Here is a 21,204-nt window from a genome sequence, read left to right as displayed (position 1 = left end):
GAGTTTTTGTTCTACAGCATAAGAGTCAGCAGCGTACGATGTGAAGAGTGCTGGGTGGGGATCTGGTTCTGTCACATACTTCCTATGTGACCTTTGAGGAAGTAACAGAACCTCTCTGGTCTCAGAAGAACATCTGTCTATGAGTGGCATTATACACATTAGAAAGAGAGAGAAGGGAGTTGGAGGCTGGTTTTAAATTTAGACTTCTGGCTGGGCTTTTGCTCAAGTTGGAGTTAAAAATATGGGTTCCGCAGATCCAATAGTTCTCAAGGAAGATGGATTTTTTTCAACAGAGGAGGAATTCTGTCCTTTTTCTTTTTTCATCACAAAGTTTTTATTCTTCCTTAAGGCAAAGGGTTAAGAAGGTTCTGGCTTAAAATAAACATGACATCAGTTTTGGAAGGTGGGAATAGGAATTATGACTCACACTGATATAAATATTTACAAAATGCTTTCCTCGCAACATCCTTTTAGGTAGGGAGTATAAATATATTTTTCCCATTTTACAGAGAAGTAAACCCAGGCTCAGAGAAGTGAGGTGACTTTGCTTCAGGCTGTCCACCTAATCGGTCTTGGAACCAGCACTAGAGTTCAGTTTTCCTTTGTCTTAGGACCAGTGCTCCACACTGCACCAAATCTGGACTCAGTCCCCAGTTCTACCTCTTGTGACCTTGGACAGATCACTTAACCTCTCTGAACCTCTTCCTCATCTCTGAAGTGAGAAAGTTGGACTGGATGAACTCCAAGGACCTTTGGTGTTGTCAATCTGTGGTCCAACAATGTTAATGGGCAAACTATTTCCCTCACTCCGTTGTATGTTTCTTCTTACGGAGGTTAATTTGACACAGCTATTCAAACATCAGCAGTACAACTAATAATGACGTAATAACAACAAAAAGGATAGTATTTAAATAATACTTAAAGGATTTTGTAAAGCACTTGACAGATGTACCATTTGGTCCTCACAGCAGCTCTGGGAGGTAGGTGCTGTTAGTATCCTCATTTTACAAAGGAAACTGAGGCAGACAGAGGAAGTTTTACATGTCTAGGGTTCCACAGCTAGGAGGTGTTTTGAAGCCATATTTGAACTCAGGTCTTTGTGACTCCAGGTTCAGCACTTGATCTGCAAGTCCCAATCCTGGAGCTAATTTAATTAGCCTTTGTTTAATCGCAGGATCACCATCTGTCCCAGCAAGGCCAGGGTGGATTACATGGAATTTATTTGCGGGCCTTCTGCACAGGTCTGGACTCCATCCTGCAGCCATATCGTCAAGCACTGCTTGACTTGGAGCAAGAGGTGAGGTAGAGAAGAGGAGAAAGAGGCAGGCAGTAATGCCCCTGAGTCCCCCAGTTTCCTCACTAGACCACATCCTTGGAAAGAAAATGCGGTCCTCCCTCCCCACCATAGCTTGTCTTCCTTTAATTAGGGTTTCAGAATTGGGAAAATGCCTTTAATGAGCATATACCACTATAAGCTCTCCGTATTGTTCATTTAATGATCAAAGTAACTTCTTGCCTCTGTAAGAGGTTCCAGGGTATTCTGTGAACATTTTGCTTTCAGTTTTTAGTGACCTGTATCACTTTAGTGACCCTGTATCACTATCTTCTGTGGGAACCTAAAAGCACTCATTACCACAAGGTCTGTTCTCTCCCTCTCCCCAGCCAGTGTTCTTAGGTCATAGGTTAGAAACTTTTTGAGATGGTGTTTTTCTAATTATGTTTTTTATTGCAGTTCCTTGCTGACCCTCCCCTTTCCATATCACATGTCAATTACTCCTTGGACCAGGTATCTTTGTAGATAATGGAATATCTTGGGTTCTTTTTGTCTGTTCTCTCAGTCTTTTAGGTATATTTGACTAATCTAGTATTTTGAAGAGCTCTCCTACTTCCAGATTCGGAATTTGAATCTAAAATTTTACATTTTGTACATTTAATCTGCTTTATTATATGAGCATTATTTCATGAATTCTGAAGATAAATCGTCTCTTAACATTTGGTACTAAAGTTGTCCATGTTGATGTTATACTGACTATCCTGCCAGCCTCCAAAATAGGTGTTTCTAGCTAAAGATAGGCTGAGAGGAGTAGGCCCTTTTTTTGCCTCTTCTGGCTGGAGTTGATCTCTCTATCTTCATTCAGAAACGCCATCATTTCCAGAGCTTATGTTTATACTCCCTCTCTTACATTTGGAACACGTAAGAGATTACATTAGATTAATTAACTTTTGCTTTGCTTTGTAGTTCCAACTTCTTTTTCCCTCAGTGATGGTTGTTGTTGAACAGATTAAAGAGTCAGAAGGTAAGCACTTCTTTTATTCTGGTTAATGATGTACGTAATTCAGTGTGCTTAGTGATTTGCACCACATAGATTTCTTCAAACTGTTGTGTTTGGGGGAACCATGAAATTAGACCTGAGAAGGAAAGGCATCATACATGTTGATCATTGATGGGAGCAAGGAGCTTTTTCCTCAAGGTCATGCTTCAGTATTAAGAGGTCACCATGCCTAAGTCATTCACCTAACTTTGTTAAATGTACTTTTTACTTAGGTTGTTGCTATTATTACTGTCATGGAAAAATTGATTCCAAGTATTCTGGGAGACTGTTGGCTTTTGGGATCTGAGCTAGTAACTCTGAGATCAGCAAGTGCTGAGTAGATTACCTAGTCAAGTTGGGTTGTGAAAAGTACCCTCTGGCTCCCTGAGTCCTTTTCTCTTGAGTTGTTATAAGAACAATCACAGGAAGCAGCCTTGAAAGTAGTATAATTTTTACAAATTCATCCACAGCATTTTAAAAAAATCTGCAGTGAGACAATTGGGTTGCATGTGACACACTCCTGTCCTCTTTCCCTCCTTCTACACACTCCCAACCCCAGAGATATTTAATGAGACCTTTGTAAATGTCACACAGATGCAGAATACATATCAATACTAATGTATATGGGCTCCCTCCCTCTTGCCCCCTTCTCTTTCTCTCCCCCCCCAACTCTGATCTGTCTGTCTGCCTCTCTTACACATACACACTTGTACTTATGCATACACATACACACACACACACACACACACACACACACACACACACACACAGAGTAAATAAGTGCCACTTCTTCAGCTAAAAAGCCCAACCAGATAATTTAGGCCAAAGAATTGAATGAAGGGTAGGACTCAGTCCCACATAGAGGTAACCATAGCACAGAGGCAAAAGTATCTAATTTGGCTTCTTTCTTTGATGAATTGGACCAAACAGTTGCCAGCCCTCTACTTCATTTTGTGTTGTGTAGACACATACCCAGCTGTATGCACAGTGAGTTGTTTAAGTGCATCCCCTCCATTCCTGGAAGCCTTGTGTGGGCTTCTTCATGGACCTCTCTACCCCTGCAGCTTCTTTACACTCCCCTGTCCCCCCAAAATGAGAAGAAAAGTACCACCATGAATGGAGTTACGAGCCAGATGAAAATTTTCTCTCCTTTCCCATGTTATCCTTCTCTGTCTCATTTCAACTGGGAAAGGAGAGTGAAAAATCCAAGAAGAGCTGGTGGTTCACTCACCTTCTTTTCCATGATGGGCCTAGGGATGCTGTGGGCTGAAGTTCAGCAGAAATAGAAAAGATTTGCACATTTTACTAGACTTCACTCTGCACAATTGGAAATGTGCTACATCCATGTTATCCTTTCTGACTACAGAAGCAAAGATAAAAACTCTCTCCTTAAAGAAGCTGATGGGGGGGCCGGTAGTTTTTACTTCTGAATTAACATATTCATTCTTGGCTGATGAATCTAGAACCTGTAATCTAAACATTTAAACATTCTTATGCAGTATCTTTGTGGAGAAGTTCTACTTTCTTCTTCCAGAACAAGCTAATAGGCATATCCCCAAGTAGATCTGGCTCAGGAGGAGATTGACTGACCCATTCAGTCACTTTTAGGAAACCCAATGGAATATGTAGCTAGTAGCACCTGCAAATATGGGGATCCAGGAAGGCTTCTTGCAGAAGGGGGGACTGTAGCTGAGACTTGAAGGATCCAGGAAAACTAGGAGGCAGAGGTGAGGAGGAAAGATTTCCAGGCATGAGTGATAGCTGGGGAAAATGCCTGAAGTCCAGTGACAGAATGTCAGCAATGAGGCCACTGTCACTGGATCAGTGTGTGCGTGTGTGTTTGTGTGTGTATTGGGGGAGTGAGATGAGGGAGTCACTGTTGATGTGTAAGAGGTAGGAAAGGACAAAGTTATGGAAGTGCCACTGGAATTGATTCAGTAGGTCCCTCCTGGACCAATCACAACTGAATGTACAATTTAAACTGTGCAGCAGGCACTGTATAATTTTTAGAAGTTTATCTTTTCCACAGATTCATGGGTGTCAGATCTTGGAAACAGTATACAAATACAGCTGTGGGGGACTGCCTCCTGTACGCAGTGCCCTAGAAAAGTAAGTCACAAAAACTTAAATAAGATTGACACAGTTCATCAAGACCATTTTATTTGCATATGATCTAAAACTTCTCCAAAATAGTTAGTAATAGATGGGACTGAAAAGCTAACACTGAGCAGATAGGTCTATATGATCAAAGTAGGAGAGGCCAGGATGCCAGCCAATAAAGAATCCAGGATGGTACTACATAAAAGAGAATGAATTAGTGTGGATGACTTTAAGGTCCCTCTGATTGTCAGATCCCATCATCCTTAGGGTGTTACCATTATATATGCTGGGTTTTGCTTGGCTATATTTGAGTATATCTTTTAAAGTAATTGCTATTTTCAGTCAGTAAGTCAACCGGCATTTTATTAAATGTTTACTATTTGCCAGGCTCTTTGCTAAGCCTGAAAATACAAAGAAAGGTAAAAATACTGTCCCTCCTCTCAAGTATCTTATTTTCCTAATGGGAGAAACAACTTTTAAACTATTTACATATAAGATATTGTTTATATGGAGTAGTTGAAAAGTAATTTCAGATCAGCCACTGGTATTGGGGAGGGACCAGGAAAGGCCTCCAGTAGATGGTGGGATTTGAGCTGAGTCCTGAAGTAAGCCAAGGGAGCCAACATGTGGAGAGTAGAAGGAAAAACCTCCCAGGCAGTGGGACAGCCTGTAACAAAGCATGGAGTTAGGAGAAGGCAGGAGCTGCTGGATCGTAAAGTATATGGAGAGAAGTAGAGGATAAGAAGACCGGAAAGGTAAGAAGGGGGCTAAGCAGAGAATTTTCTGTTTGATGCTGGCGGTGGTAGGGAACCAGCTCATATTGCCCATTTTATCTTACCTTCTTTAAAACTTGAAGTTAAGCTTCTGTCCTGGGTGGAAAGACTGGACTCTGATCTCCAAGTTTCCTTCTAATTCTAATATTTGGTTACTGCACAAGAACATCTTGGAAATACTTGAGCTAGTTCTGGAGAGGGTGCTTGATCTTCTCTTTTCATGTATTTTTGTAATGCTCCATTTCTAATTGAGTCATCCTCCCTTACCACATCCATTCCCTTCCTTTTTGGTGAAACAAGAGAAAATGAGCAAACTGCTTTTGCTGGCAGAGAAACAGACTTCTCTGAGCTCATCTCATTGTGTTTTAGCAGGAATTTTCAGCTCTGAAACTCTTACGCAGGGTGAGAATAAACAATATGGAAAAGAAACTGTCAAAATAGCTGAAGGACATTTTAAACTTAATATGGGAACTTTAATTATAAGAAATTTAATGACTAATTCCAAAAAGATAGGAATAAAAATGGAATGATTATTTTTAGTGTAATGGACAGTTTCCCTTCTGACTCACCAAATTCTTACTCAGATCTTGGCCAGTACCCTCTAGTGACGTCCCAGAATGGCCTGGGTGTTTGTGCCCAGCAAGGGCTTTTATGGCATTGGTTTTTCTCTCCCTTTCTCCACTCAGGATCTTGGCAGTGTGCCATGGGGTCATGTACAAGCAGCTTTCTGCCTGGATGCTACATGGCCTCCTCTTGGACCAACACGAAGAGTTCTTTATTAAACAGGGCCCATCTTCTGGCCTTGTCTCTACTCAACTGGAGGAGGAGGAGGAAGACCTGGGCATTGGAGGCCTGACAGGGAAGCAGTTACGAGAACTTCAGGACCTGGGGAGGATTTGAAGGGAAAGGCAGTACATTCCACCAGATAGTGACCCCTTCGCCCTCTCACATGAGCTTGCACTGAGCCTGCCACCTCGGTGCCATCTGCGCCACTTCCTTCAGCCTGTCCCTCCTGATATTTGCCTTTGTCTGAATGAGGTTTGCAGGATGCATGGGAAAGAGCGCTGAAGAGTACAACCCCCACCTCCTTTGCTTGTTTGTCTAGGTCCAGACTTAACCTCCCTGGGGCCTATTTTCCTCGTCTCTAAAATGAGATTGGACTTGATCCAGTTCCAGACCCGTGAGTCTATGATAATCCATTAGGCTGGGCAGTTGTGAGGCCTTCTTCATACCATACTAATACCATACTTAGGAAGTGGACAGCTCCTTAAGTTGTGTCTCTCTGGCAGCTTTTTGATGCAGCTCAAGGTCTTAATTAGGATTCACAAAAACCTATATAGATGCCAGTGTATTACATAAGAATCATAAATTCTTGGAACTGAGCATAATAGGATTTTTTTTTTTAGGACTTCACAGGTCTAGTCCAACCTACTCATTTTACAGAGGAAGGAACTAAGGCTCAGAGCAGTTGAATGATTTAGCTAGAGTCCTGTAACTAGTTAATGGCAATGCTAGAACTAGAACGTTCATGTGTTGTGCCTCTCCTGCCTGCTAGCCACCAGGCTAGACTACCTCCTTGCAAGCACAGTACATGCCTGGCAGGTGGGAGTTGTACATCCCTGGGTTTAAAGTCCCTATTGCCCAATATATTAACTATGGAATATAAAGGATGGAGATAGATAGAGTTACTGCATACTTTCTTGTTTCCTTTGTCACTCTGTATCTCCTCACCCAGCGCCTGATTGAGGAAGAGAACATGCTGGCCCCATCCCTGAAGCAGTTTTCCCTTCGGGTGGAAATACTTCCTTCCTATATTCCAGTGAGAGTCGCTGAAAAAATCCTGTTTGTAGGAGAGTCTGTACAGATGTTTGAGAATCAGAATGTGAATCTGACCAGAAAAGGTAGGAAGTCCTGTCCTAACATCTCATCCCCAAGAGCTGGTCAAGAGCAGCTTTTATTGCCCATTGCCTCATGAGCCAAGGCAGTGGTCAGTGTAGTACATCATATTTTGAAATAAATCTTGTAAGAGGGCACCATGATGCTTCTTGTCAGAAATCTTCAAAGCAAGGGAAGTGGCACCCAGTGGTTAAGAGCAAAAATTATTGCCCTGTATTTACTAGACCCTGGTTAGTTAGATTGTCTATAGTAACAAATGAAAGAATCAGAGCGTTGTTGATAGCATAGCTCCGAGGGTCTCTCCTCCTACTGTCCATGATACACAGGATCTATTTTAAAGAATCAAGAAGACACCTTTGCTGCTGAACTGCATCGCCTCAAGCAGCAGCCTCTTTTCAGCCTTGTGGATTTTGAGCTGGTGGTGGACCGGATACGCAGCACTGTTGCTGAGGTTTGCCTTTTAAGTGTCTGATCCAGCATATGTTTTCTGAGGGGGTGGATTGACCTGGAAAGATAGAGAGTGGAGCACAGCAGCTGCTTCTTCTAGCTGGCACTAGAGACCAGGGTGAAGAAATGATTCCTCAGGCCAGACGCTTTCTCCGTCTTTGGGTTTTAGGAATGCTGCCATAGTAAGTGTCCTTCCCTCTTACTGAGCTCAGTCTCTTATGGGACATGGAATGCCTTGCTAGCTGCCTGACGGTGACAGAGACACAATCCACTCAGCATCTCGCGTCACAACGTTTTCTTTAGTTGAAGGAATAGATGAGATCTTTGTTTCACTTTGTGTGTGTATTTCTGCTCCACGGGAGCTTGGGACCAGATTGGGTTTTCCACTAAAGAACAAAAGGACGAAGGGCTAAGCTCTCTTGCTGCTGCCGTCTGTACAGGGTCTAGTAGCAGGTTTTCAGAAGGGTTTTTTGTAGACAGTTTATTGTCATGATCATATGAGTAGTATTCTTTCCTGAGTCATTCAGTGGAATATAGAGCAGCTTTTTAAATAAAGAATCCTCCTTTGTAATGGTGTTCTCAAAATGGGATTTCACTGATGTTCTTGTTTCCTCAGCATCTATGGAAACTTATGGTGGAGGAGTCAGATTTATTAGGCCAACTAAAGGTAATAGTTTCATTTATTTTTCTTTATTGTTAAAATGTAACTAACAGGAAATGACCTTTGCCTTCCCTAACTCTATTGATTTGGGGAAAAAAACCTATCCCTGGATTCTTAGGATGACCTTGTATACTCTTCCCCAAAATGAGCAGCCCATTGCTGGGTGTCATCTGAAGGAATAATTCCTTCCAGGATTTGCTTCTGTAAATACAAACATGATTGTAGAGATATACCATACTGTAGGACAAAGAGATAGACATAAGTTTTCTTGTAATTTTATCATTTGTGTTGCCACCAAGTAAAGATATCAAATATACTGTAATCTTCCTGGCTTAACAGCACCACTAAAATTTCTCTTCTTGATATGCCTGTTTAGAGGGGCAGAATCTCACATCCATCTGTTGGGGACAAGAAGGAAATGACACTGTGTTCATTGGTATGGGGAATTCCCAAGGAAAAACATTCTATCAGTGTATATCAGTACCTTCTCTGCAACTCCTTGTTTTAGAGAATTTATGTGGAGGTTGAGTGATTTGCCCAGGGTCATACAACCAAGATCTATCCCAAAAGGGACTTGGACCCAGGTCTTCTTGACTCTGAGGTTGGCTCTTTATCCACTGTACCACGCTGCCTCCAAATCCATGTGTTAGTTGGGTCCTAATTAAGGAGACAGCTCTGCACTGTTTCTAGTTTAAAAGCCTTTCTACAGTCTGGGAACCTACTTTGCCAGTGTTACTTCATACTATTCCCTTTCATGAGCTCTGTGTTCTGACCATTATGATAACTAACTGTTCCCAAATGCTTCGTCTCCAGCCTCTTTCTTCTCACATGAGCCATCCCCCCCATGTCTGGAATGCATTCCTTTGTCATCTCTGCTTTGCAAAAGTCCTCGTCTTCTTCCTTCAAGGCTTGGGTTCCACTTCCTCAGGGAAGCCTTCGCTTATCTCCCCAGTTTTTAGTGCTTTCTGCTCTAATTTATCTTTAGTTTTACTTATTTAGGTAAATATTCCATCTCCCAAGTAGACTATAAGCCACTCAACAGTAGGGGTAATTTAATTTTCTTCTGTGTGTTCCTCTCTCCTTGGACAGTGCCTTATACATAATAGGAGCTTTGTGAATGCTTTAATTGGATTGAATTCAATTCCTTGGATAGCGAAGAATTCCTAAGACTTGTGTGATTGTTGACTTGTATACTGACATTCTTTTTCAAAGATCATTAAAGACTTTTACCTGCTGGGACGAGGAGAACTGTTCCAGGCCTTCATTGACACAGCCCAGCATATGTTAAAGACACCGCCCACTGCAGTAACTGAGCATGGTAAGTACTCAACAGAAGAGTGAATGACTAAGTTACTTTCCTTGAGAGAAGAGCCCAACTCTCAGCTTCTTCATTGAGGGCTTGAGGGGCAGCCTCCTTACCTTCTGTTGCTGCCTAGGGAAGCCATTTCAGTGGGCCTGGATAGCTTCCATCACACTGCAGTCATCTCCTGGGACAAGCAGCCACATAACCAATGATATCTGTATGAAATGGTGTGGTCTGGACCCCAAAGTCAAATAGTGTTTGTTCCTGACGGTCAGGCAGGGTTGGATGGGAGAACATTTCTTCCAGGCTTCATCATATAGCCAGGTGCTATTATTTGCTCCTTGTTCTTTCTCTCTGCCAGATGTTAATGTGGCCTTCCAGCAGTCTGCCCACAAGGTGCTGTTAGATGATGACAACCTCCTCCCTCTGCTTCACCTGACAATTGAGTACCATGGAAAGGAACATAAGGGTATTAATTCCCTTTCTCTCTCCTTCGCATATCATTGTTCCTCCCTTTTTTCCTGATGCTGCTTCCTTCTCTGAAGACGCTTATATGGTTTTCATCTTAGAGTTATCTACCTTTAGCACTCAGGGGGTCCTAAGAAATCTTCTAGTTCAGCCTCTTCATTTTAAAGATTAAGAAACAGGGATACAGGGTGGTTACGCGACTTACCGAGACTCATGAGTGGCACAGCCAGGATTGGAATCCAGACCACTTCATTAGCAGCCAAGGGTTTTTTCATTATGCCATGCGTCAGTTCTTGTCTTATTCCAGCTGCCTCTGTCTCTAAAGACAACAAAATAATCTCTAAGATCTACCAAAAAACCTGCCTACACATTGTTTCCTTGCCCTCTGCCCACTATGTTTTCCTCCTTGTGTCTTAGACATCCCCCTGGTTTTTTCTCTCATGTTATTCATGTGCATTCTTCTTTCAACAAAACAAGTTGTCTGTCTTAATTAGACTGAAGTTTCTTCATTTTCTTTTTCTTTTTTTTTTTTTTGCCTTAGATGTTACTCAAGCACGAGAAGCACCTTCTCGGGACACCTCTCCCCGAGAAGCCCCTGCGTCAGGCTGGGCAGCCCTAGGTCTTTCCTACAAAGTGCAGTGGCCTCTGCACATTCTCTTCACTCCTGCTGTCCTGGAGAAGTAGGTTTACAAGACCTCTGTGAGCTTTTTGCTAGCAAACACTAACTATGGCAGGGAAGATAGAGGCCCTCTGACCAGTTGTTAGTAATCTGCAGGCCCAGGAGATACAACTTCAAGAATCCATCCATCTCCACCCCAGTCTATTTAACCTGCAGATGCTGACCTAAAACTGTTTAGAGAACTTCTGGTAAAAGAGCCCTTGGGGAAGTAGTATGGTTTAGTAGAAATAGCATTCACCTTGGAATCACTAAACCTGAGTGTGAATCCTGGCTGTGCCATTGGCTACCTCTGTGTTGATGGGCAAGTCGTGTAAAGCCCCCAGGCCTTAGTGTCCTCATCTGTTGAATGAGGGGGTTGGATTCAATGACCTCCAAACTCCTAGGTCTTCCTCATATGCCATGTTGCTTCTGTTTTTGAAATTAATTTGAGGTGGCAGTGATCGGCATAATAAGCTTGATGCTGGATGTGTCCTTGAGCCCTTTGAAGAAGGCAGGTTTCAACAGGGATTATTTTAGAATTGAAGGAAATTAGGTTTCTTATTTTTCTGTGTAAACTCATGCCAAGATGAGAGGTCACATAGTTCCAGTTCCCCTAGGAATCAACTCTTCTTCCAAGTGCTTGTCTTCAGTATGTGTCCTCTGACATTTCTCCCATGTCAGCAGCTGTCACGACCTAGGGAGGAATAAAAAGTTTAGAATCACAGACTCTAGAATTGGAAGGGACCATACAAGTTATGTAGTACAGCCTCACTCCCAGGGCAGGAGTTCTTTCTCTGAAAGAGTAATTCAACCACCATTTGGATATTTGTGGAGATAGGAAACTCATTCCTTTTCAAAGAACGTTGTATCACTCTCAGACAGCTAACCATTACATAACATTAAGAGTTCATCATGCACATGGCACAATCCTGAGCCCTAAGAGATTGTGGAAAAAACATGCCTGCCTTTGAGGGGTTTACATTCCCCAAAGGCTGGTCACCTGTTGTTTCTCATGACCTCTGTATAGTTCAGTGAACTTTGTAAGGCAGGTGTTGTTTGGCATGACTTGCAAAGTAAAGGTAGAAGGAGCAGAGGCTGTTTGGAATGCTGGGCCTCCCATGAGTGAAATGGAAAGTCCTGGGACAGAAACATGCATTGGGCTGAGCCTCAGGAGAAAGGAACAAGGACTTTGCCTCCAGTAGAGAGGGCCCTTCTCTGGCTAGCTTCAAATCCTTTCTTTTTGAAAATGGGAAAGAAAAAGGGAGGAAGAGGAGGAATCTGGGACTTGACTGAGGGGAAAGGGGAGGTAGCTGGGAATGGAAGAGTCTAGCTTCACGGTGGTTGTTTTGGACCCAGGTACAATGTTGTCTTCAAGTACTTGCTCAGCGTACGACGAGTGCAGGCAGAACTGCAGCACTGCTGGGCTCTCCAAATGCAGCGCAAGCATCTCAAGTCTAACCAGAGCGATGCCATTAAATGGCGCCTACGGAACCACATGGCCTTCTTGGTGGATAATCTTCAGTATTATCTCCAGGTCTGTGCTGAAAGTTGAATGGTACATGGGAGATGAAGAAAGGGCAGGAGAAAGGTCTTGCAGGGATGTTTTATTCTTGCCCTGGGGGAACGCTCATGAGAGAAAAAAATTGGCCGTGGTTTTTAGGATTCCTATGTGGAATGGTATTTATGAGGCATAAGAAGCCCCAGAAGCACTAGCAATCTCATATGAGCAGCACCACTAAGGCACTTATTAAGTTCTTGTGGATAGGATGACATTGGCATCACCCTAAAATCCTGCTCTGTTTTGTTGTGACAGGAAGCTGACCCTGAGATTTTTTGCAAGTTGTCAGTAAAGTGCAAGTCCTGACAGAACTTTCAGGTCAGGCCATATGACCAGCCTCACTAAGTTAGGAAAGGCTTCACATTAGATGGTTGATTGTCAGCTGATGAATTGGTTTGGTCACAGCAATTCACAAAGACTGTCTGCTAAAGTATAGAGTGGTGGCAATATAATTCACTGAAGGAAGCATCCTCGGGATGAAATCTCAGGTCTTTGGCATCACTGAAGTTTTGGCTTTTTGAAGTGTTCCATAAGTCTTTAAATTTTAATAAAATGTAACTGAGTCAGTCAGTATGAACATAAAACATCTGCTTTAATGACAGGAGGCTGGGTTGAACCAGGTTTTCAGCTTTCCCTGCCAATGTCATGCCACATAACAAGGGCTTTCTTGGTCAATTCAAGAGCACAGGGGAGTTTTCTGTGTTTTATTTTTCAGATGCCTCACTATCCTTTCTATCCTAGAGTGATTGTATCCCATAAAATACTTTAATTACTTCTAATTCTCCTTCAGGTAGATGTGCTGGAGTCTCAATTCTCCCAGCTCCTCCATCAGATTAACTCCACAAGGGATTTTGAGAGCATCCAGTTGGCTCATGACCACTTCCTGAGCAACTTGCTGGCTCAGTCATTCATCTTGCTGAAACCTGTAAGTGGGGCTCGTTTGGCTTTCTGAAGTTTTTATAGCACTAAATCTTCCCCTTCTTCAGATGCTGATTGAGTTGACAAGACAACAGGCTTCCATTAATCAGATCTTTATTCCCCATTTTTGTTGGTATTTCGCAATATTTATAAATAGGAGACAGCACAGATGATATGTATTCAGGTTTCTGAGATAGATAAGGAACAGAAGAATAGTCTAAGGCAAAGGAAACAGAAACTGCTTTACATTAGCGTGTATGTGTGGTAATGATGAAAAGTAAGAGTGAGTGAAATGCTTGTTCTGCTAAAGATGTCTGTGAACTATTAGGATGGGGGTGGGGAACCTCTGGCCTCCAGGCCACATGTGACCCTCTAGGTCCTCAAGTGTGGCCCTGACTGAGTCCAAGTTTTACAGAGCAAACCCTTTTATTAAGGGGATTTGTTCTGTGTGGTTTGGATTCACTCAAGGACCTAGAGGGCCATATGTGGTCTGGAGGCTGCAGGTTCCCCACCCCTGCATTAGGATCAGCTGCCTGCCTTGGATGGTTTGAGTTCAGTTCTACTTTGGAGAGGGGATGATGGAACTAGAACTTCATCAACAAGTAGTCCTTTAGCACCTGCTCCATTAAGGCTGTATATCAGACAGTCAGGATCCAAACCTCTCAAGGAGATTACAGTGTAATTGGGAAGACAGATTATGCATACAATTGTATTGTTACTATAGCACCAAATAAATGGCACAGCCAGTAAATGCTAGAGTGCTTGGTAAAAATTAGGGCAGTCAGGGTTTCATGGAAGAAGTGGGCCTTAAGTTAGGCCTTGAAGAAAGACTTAGAGAAATGGAAAAATAAAAAGAGGAAAAAAGAAGTGTATTTTGTACATGCCATACAGGGGATATATAGAATGAATTAAGACATTCATGGATTTTCTGTGGCATGTTCAGGAGATAATGACTAGAAATTGGGAATCCCAAAGGGTAAAGTAGTTTTGAGTAACTAAAGGTAATGTGTTGTTCAAACATACTGAATTTGAGGTACCATAGGACATTCCAATTGAAATGAATATATCCAGCAATCAGAGACATAAGCCTGGAGCCCAAGAAGAAAGGTTAGAATTGTAGGCGTGTTCTTGGGAATAGAAGACCCTGAATCCTCTAAGCTGTCATTCCCCATAACATGCCCATTTTCCTTCTTTTACTATTTTTTTTTTTTAATATAGGTGTTCCACTGCCTGAATGAAATCCTAGATCTCTGTCACAGTTTCTGCTCACTGGTCAGCCAGAATCTGGGCCCTCTAGATGAGCGTGGGGCTGCCCAGCTGAGTATTCTAGTGAAGGTAAGTCTGCCAGAATGGAGCTGGACAGGGACAGTCCTGACAGCTAGAGAGTAAGCTGCCATCCTCTTCTGTGGAATTTATTTAAATGAAATTTTGCTTTTTTTCAATTAACCTAAATCTACTTTCTCTCCGTCCCACCTTCACTCATCAATGAAAAAGAAAGTAAAACAAAACTCTTGTAATAAATATGTATAGTCAAACAAAACAAATTTCCTCATTGGATAAGTTTAAAAAAACATTAAAACAAAGAAAAGGAAACTATAAACTGATATGTCTAATGAAAACAATACAAAATGTTTCAATGAAATATTTACAGGTAGACTTCAGCAACATAGCACAGACATGTCAGTATGACCACGTTGGATTTATAGCAAGAAGGCATTGTTTGTTAGATATTAGTAAAACTATAAACCTAACTGACCATGTTAATCATAATGGCAAAAATCATGATTTTATGAGATGTAGAAAAGCGTTTGACAAGATACAACACCCATTCCTGTTTGAAAAAGACTAGGAACTAGCACAGGAATAAACGTATTTTCCTTAATTTGAAAAGTAGTATTTATCTATAACCAAAGCCAGCATTATATGTAATGATAAACTTATAAGTCTTTGAATCAGATTAAGGGTAAAGTAAGGATGTCCATTATCACGACCACAATTTGATAGAATGTTGGAAATGCTAGCTAGAGCAGTAAGACATGAAAGAGAAACTGAGGCAATAGGCATGGACAGAAGAAACACAGTTACACTTTTTGCATATGATGTAACGGTTTACATAGAAAGCTCGAGAGAGTTAACTGAAGAATTAATTCAAACAACTTCAGCAAATTTACAAGATATAAAATAAACCCACAGAAATCATTAGCATTTCTGCATATTACCAACATAACTCAGGAGGAAGAGGTAAAAAGAGAAATTCTTTTTAAATAACTACAGAATGTGTAAAATACTTGAGAATCTACCTGCTAAGGTCATCACAAGAACTGTATGAATACAACTACAGAACACTCGTAACATTAAGACAAATCTGAATAATTGGAGAATATTCATTGCTCATGAGTAGGCTGAGCCAACATAATAAAAATGACTGCTGCCTAAATTAATTTACTTCTTTGGTGCCATTCAAATCAAACTATCCAAGGATTACTTTATAGAGCTAAGAAAAATAATAAAATTTATCTGAAAGAATAAAAGACTAAAAACCTCAAGGGAAATAGTGATAAAAAGAGGGAAGGAAGCAGGCCTGCAGTACCAGATGTTAAACTATACTACAAAACAGTCATCAAAATTATTTGGTACTTGTTATGAAATAGGCTGATCAGGAAAACATATTAGGTATATAATATATAGAAGCAAATGAGCCCAGTAGCTTAGTATTTGATAAACCCAAAGATCCCAGGTGTTAGGGTAAGAACTTGCTATTTGACAAAAACTTGGGAAAACTGGAAAGCAGTCTAGCAGAAACTAGTAAATAGTTTAAACATCTCATACCGTATACCAAGGTACTAGCCAAATGGGTATGTGTCTTAGACATAAGGGGTAACATCATAAATAGATTTTAAAAGCAAGGAAGAAATGACCTGTAAGATATTTGGAGAGGGGAAGAATTCATGCCCAAACAAAGAACAGAGAGGATCATAGGACAGTTTTGATTGTGCACAAAACCAGTGCAGCTAAAGTTGAAAGAGAAGCAAAAATGGAAAAATATTTACAGCAATTTTCTCTGATAATGGACATAGTTCTAAAAATTAAAGGGAAATATTTCAGATTCACAAGAATAAGTCTCCCAGTTGTCAAGTGGTCAAAGGCTATAAACAGGCAGTTTTCAGAGGAAGAAATCCAAGCTCTCAGAAGTCAAATGAAAAAAATGCCTATATCACTAATAATTAGAGAAATACAGATTAAAACAGCTCTGAGGTTCCACTTCATGTTCCTCAGTTTGGCAAAAGTGACAAAAAAGGAATATGGCAAATGCTGGAAAATATATAGGAAAATAGGCACATTAATGCATCATGTCAGTAGAGCTGTACTTGGTCTAGCCATTCTGGAAAGCAATTGGGAGCTGTGCCCCAAAAGTTAGTAGTTTTCCCTAACCTTTCCCTTCCCTCCCTCCTGAATATATCATACTTCCCCCCTCTTTCCATTCTTTTAAGATCACCAAGACATCAGCAAAACCACTCCCAGGCTTTGCCTAATTAGATTTCATATGACTCCTGGTGATGATAGGATTCAGGTGACATATCATCTCCCCATGTTTGCATGTAAGCAATTACACTTGTCTAGGCCTTTTTCATTGTTCATTTTTGTTTACCTTTTTATTTTTCTCTTAACTCCTGTGTTTGAACTTCAGAGTTTCTACCAAGCATTCATTAGGAATGCTTGAAAGTCCTCTGTTTCATTAAAAGTCAATTTTTAGTCCTGAGTATGATACTCAGTTTTACTGATGTTATTTTTGGCTCTAACCTTAAGTCTTTGGCTTTCTGAAATACTGTATTCCAAGTTCTCCATTCCTTATACTGATGGCTGCTAAATCACGTATGCTTCCAACTGTGGCTCTTTGATATTTAGATTCTTTCTTTTTGGCAACTTGGAGCATTTTTTCTTTGACCCAGAAGCTCTGGATTTTGGCTATGATGTTCCTGGGAATTTTAGTTTGGGAGTTTCTTTCTGGACGTGATTGGTCGATTCTTTCCGTTTCTGCTTTGCTCTCTAAGTTCCAAGAGATATAAGCAGTTTTCTTTTACGAGTTCTTGAAGTAAGATGTCTAGGCTCTTATTTTTGTCCATGGGCTTCAGATAGTTCAATGATTCTTAAATTTTTTTTCTCCTGATGAGGTTCCCAGTTCAGTTGTTTCTGCTGTGAGATTCCTTGCATTTTCTTCTATTTTTTCCAGCCTTTTTGACTTTTAATATTTTTTGATGCCTCATAGAATCATTGGCTTCTTTTTGGTCCATTCTAATTTCAGGAAGTTTGTTGCTTGAGCAAGGATCTGCACCTTTTGTGCCAAGCTGTTCATTCCTTTTTCAGTTTGTTCATCCATAGTTCTTGTTTCCTTTCCATTTTTTTCCTCACATGCTCTCACTTAATTTACAAAAATGCTTTTCATCTCTTTTTTTAAAAACTCTTGCTTTGTCTCTTCCAACAATTACAAGAGAGTTTGTGCCCAAGGTGTATTTTTCTTCTAGGCTTTGCTTTTAGATATTTTGGAGTAACCTTTTCATGGAGGCTTGTCTGGAGCTTCCCTGCCACCATAATAGTTACTTCCTAACTTCAAACTTGATGTTAGGCATGGGCCCTCCACACTTCTGGAGGGAAGGTCTAGGCAGATCCTGTGGCTGCTTTCTTGGAGTATTGAACGTTGTAATTTGGGGTGTCCCCAAAGTGGTCTGATCCTGAGCAAAGTCTGATCACTGCCTCTTGATCTGAGCTCTACAAGATCCTGCCCTGGGTTTGGATCTGAGCAGCAGTAGGCTGGACTTTACCCTACCAGCTACCTGGAAAGCTGCCAGTTCAGAGTGATGGAGTTGTCAGCTCCCCTTTGGTCTAGAATTCCCACGAGGGTTATTCTTCTACAGGTGATCACACTGGGCTAGAAGCTGGCACCCCATTCTGGGACCCACATCATTACTACTTCTGTACTCTCTGGTTTAGGATTACCACCCCCTGGGACAGGTTTCCTTCTCAGTCTGCCAAGAATCTGTGACCCAGCATTGGGTAGTGGCTACCAAAAGTGCCAGTTAACACCTGTTCCTGCTTTCTGTATGCAGTGCCCTAATATGGGTCTGGGGTTTCCTCTTGCCTTAGTACACAGTGTCTCCCTAAGAGCTGCAGTATTTCATGCCTGGGGTGCTCTGTACCAGACTTCATCCCCAGTATTCGCAGACCTCTCCATCTTTCTCCCTAGAATGACTTGGAGTGGACAAATGACTCAGTGTTACTTTTCCTAGATTTACCCATCAAGATTCAGTCTGGTGAGTTTTCTAAATTTGTTTGGAGTAATTTGGTTTTTTAGGGGATGGAGCTTGTTATACTGCTTCATGCTACTCTGCCCTCTTGGCTTCCTCCCAGAAACAGCTTAAAATTCTACATGTCTAAAACTGAATTCATTAACTTTCCCCAAAAAAGCTATCCTCTTCTGAACTTTCCTGTTACTGCTGAGGATAACACCAGACCTAGATCTCATCCTCAAGTCCTCACTCTCTTTTACTCCCCATATCCAATCTGTTCCTATGTCCTGTTGATTTTACATCAAAACATGTCCTATATCCCTCTCTTCTGACACTGCACCTAATGCTCTAGTACCTGCCCTTATTACCTCATTCCTTTTCTATTGAAATAGCCTACTGGTTGATCTCCCTGCCTCTAGGCTCTCCCCACTCCAGTCCACCTTCCTTCCATTCGTCTCCCAAATTAATCTTCTTAAAAGTGCAGATTTCTCCATGTCAACTTCCTACTCAGTAAATGTCAATGGCTCCCTATAGCCCCCGGGATCCAGTATAAAACCCTGTTTGGCATTCAAAGCCCTCCATACCCAGCCCTCTGCTGCCTTTCTACCACGTACTCTGTGATCCAGTGTCACTGGCCTCCTTACTCCTCCTCCCACATGATTTTCTGTCTCCAAACTGCAGGCCTTGTCATTGCCCCCTATGCTTGGAATTCTCTTTCTGGTCATTTCCATTTCCTGGCTTCAAGATCCAGCTGAAACATTGCCTTCTCCAGGAAGTCTTTCTTGATCCCCTTCACTGGGAGGCCTTCCTTCTCTGGAGAATTTCAGATCTACCACGTGTCCAGCTCGTTTGTACAGAGTTGTTTCCTCCTTGAGAACAGAAACTACCTTGTGCCTCTATCCGTATCTGAAGTGCTCAGCACACTCCAGGCACAATAGACGGTTAACAAATCCCTACCGGATAACTGACACTGCCTTCTGGTTCCCAGAGATGGAGGCAGTTTCCTTGACATTGTTTTAATATTTCTTGTCTCATGAAATCGTTCTCTTTTCTTTAGCCCATTCTGATTTTCATGGAGTCTTTTGCATGGGTACGGTTGTTCTTCTTGTTCAAACTATTCGTTCTCTAATTCTGTGTTCCATCCAGTTCTTTTCCTCTACTGCTTTTATGTATAAAGAAAATTGTTTAAGCTTTCACCTTGGCTAACGTGCAACTTTGTTTTGCATTACTAGACATACTTGTAATAGGTTTTGGAGTTTTTTGCTTTCTTACTGGGTTTCGTAAGGAGTGAAGGGAATGTGTGAATTTGGAACCCCCGCAAAAAACAAGAAAAAGTCTTTGTGCATTGAAAAAGTAAGCTCTTGCATCTTCCTTTCTAGGAACTTGTACTCAAGCTGTATTTTTCTTCAAGACTTTGCTTATAGATGTTTTGGAGTCATTTTTTTCTTCTGCGTCTGCTTGACTCACCAATAATTTGTTATGGTGGGATTCTTCTTTCTGTTTGCTCATTTTTCCAGCTTACTTCTCGATTTCAGTCTTTATGTGAAGTCCAGACTGGGCTATATTTGTGTCCTCTTGGGTCTTGATGCTGCGTTTTGGGGGGTATTATTGTTATTCCAAGGTCTCAGGGGAAGTTCAGGCTGGACCTGCAAGCTTCCAGTGCTCCCAGAGAGGTTTGATCCAAGGTGAAATGAGTGCCTTCCTCACGATCACAGCTCTGCAGGTTCCTGGCCTGGTTTGGGGTCTGAGCAACACAATTGGAGGCTTGCTGCTTACTGGAGTTCCAGTGGACTGCTGCTGGAATCAGCCACTATCACAGGAAAGCTCTGCAATTTAGGATGACAGAACAAAGGGTGCCCTTTGGTCTAGAATTCTTGCCTTGGTTATTATCCTACCAGCTTCAGACTAGGCTTGATGCTGAAACTGAGACCCCTTCCCACCCTCAGCTGCCAGCCCCACTCCCCAGATCAGGGCCACATAGCTTGTTTCTCAAGTTGTTGCTTGCTCAGTGCATAGCCTGGAGCCTGTGACTGCTCCTTGGCCTGTAACACCATCCCTACTAGGTACAAGACCCTTCCTCGCCCACCCTGTATCTGTGACCCAGCACTGGGTAGAGCAGTCAGTTGGCATTCGTTACTGTTCCCTGCACTTGCCCTGGTGTACAGCCACAATCAGTCCCCTGGACTTAAAGGCACTTCCTATGAAACTCTTCATCTTCTCCAGCTATAGGTAAAAGAAGAATGAGGTTTTGGGGTGAATTCGCTTGAATCCCTGTTATTCCTTCCTGCAGGGTTTTAGCCGTCAGTCTTCACTCCTCTTTAAGATCCTTTCCAGCGTCCGGAATCATCAAATAAACTCAGATTTGGCTCAACTACTGCTACGACTGGATTACAACAAGTATTACACCCAGGCTGGTGGGACTCTGGGCAGGTAGGCACAGGTTAGGTATTCAGCTGACTAGGTTCCTGGAATCATACACTGCACCGGAGGGATCTTCTACTCCAACCCCCTTATTTTACAACGAGGAAATTGACACCTAATGTCTCAGACTGCCCAAAGTCACATAAATAGCAGTACCAGGTACTGAATTCAGCTTCTCTGACTTTATATCCAGTGGGCTGCCCTCTGCCTGTGTCATGCTGCCTCATGTAAAAAGATCAAGCTTTTTTATACTGAACAGTCTCTTCAGTACGATTTTTTCTCCCTTCTTATAGTGTGGGTTTGTGAGCAAGAGGGCATAGTAGGAATCATTTGCTCAGTTTTACCATTTATCTTTCTTCAAACTTTTTCCTAAAGAGAAAAAAAAAGACTTCTTTGGTCTTAGT

The 21,204-nt window shown here is 41.8% G+C and overlaps 1 protein-coding gene across 1 annotated transcript in view; it reads left to right on the top strand.

Annotated features, from left to right (window-relative positions):
- LOC140513830 (gamma-tubulin complex component 4-like) overlaps window positions 1-21,204 on the top strand; it is a 29,013-nt gene that overhangs the window by 6,639 nt on the left and 1,170 nt on the right. Inside the window, exons 3-18 of the mRNA XM_072623837.1 lie at window positions 1,175-1,297; window positions 1,733-1,786; window positions 2,240-2,289; window positions 3,410-3,416; window positions 4,342-4,421; window positions 5,872-6,072; window positions 6,920-7,086; window positions 7,408-7,532; window positions 8,145-8,195; window positions 9,402-9,507; window positions 9,854-9,961; window positions 10,502-10,640; window positions 11,975-12,152; window positions 12,967-13,101; window positions 14,313-14,429; window positions 20,670-20,809. Of these exons, the coding sequence (XP_072479938.1) occupies window positions 1,175-1,297; window positions 1,733-1,786; window positions 2,240-2,289; window positions 3,410-3,416; window positions 4,342-4,421; window positions 5,872-6,072; window positions 6,920-7,086; window positions 7,408-7,532; window positions 8,145-8,195; window positions 9,402-9,507; window positions 9,854-9,961; window positions 10,502-10,640; window positions 11,975-12,152; window positions 12,967-13,101; window positions 14,313-14,429; window positions 20,670-20,809 (1,781 nt within the window). The remainder of the gene's footprint in view (window positions 1-1,174; window positions 1,298-1,732; window positions 1,787-2,239; window positions 2,290-3,409; window positions 3,417-4,341; window positions 4,422-5,871; window positions 6,073-6,919; window positions 7,087-7,407; window positions 7,533-8,144; window positions 8,196-9,401; window positions 9,508-9,853; window positions 9,962-10,501; window positions 10,641-11,974; window positions 12,153-12,966; window positions 13,102-14,312; window positions 14,430-20,669; window positions 20,810-21,204) is intronic.

Source organism: Notamacropus eugenii, chromosome 7 (genome assembly GCF_028372415.1).
Source record: "Notamacropus eugenii isolate mMacEug1 chromosome 7, mMacEug1.pri_v2, whole genome shotgun sequence".
Taxonomy (NCBI): domain Eukaryota; kingdom Metazoa; phylum Chordata; class Mammalia; order Diprotodontia; family Macropodidae; genus Notamacropus; species Notamacropus eugenii.
Note: the sequence above shows the minus strand (reverse complement) of the source record. Positions and strands in the feature narration are given on the sequence as shown.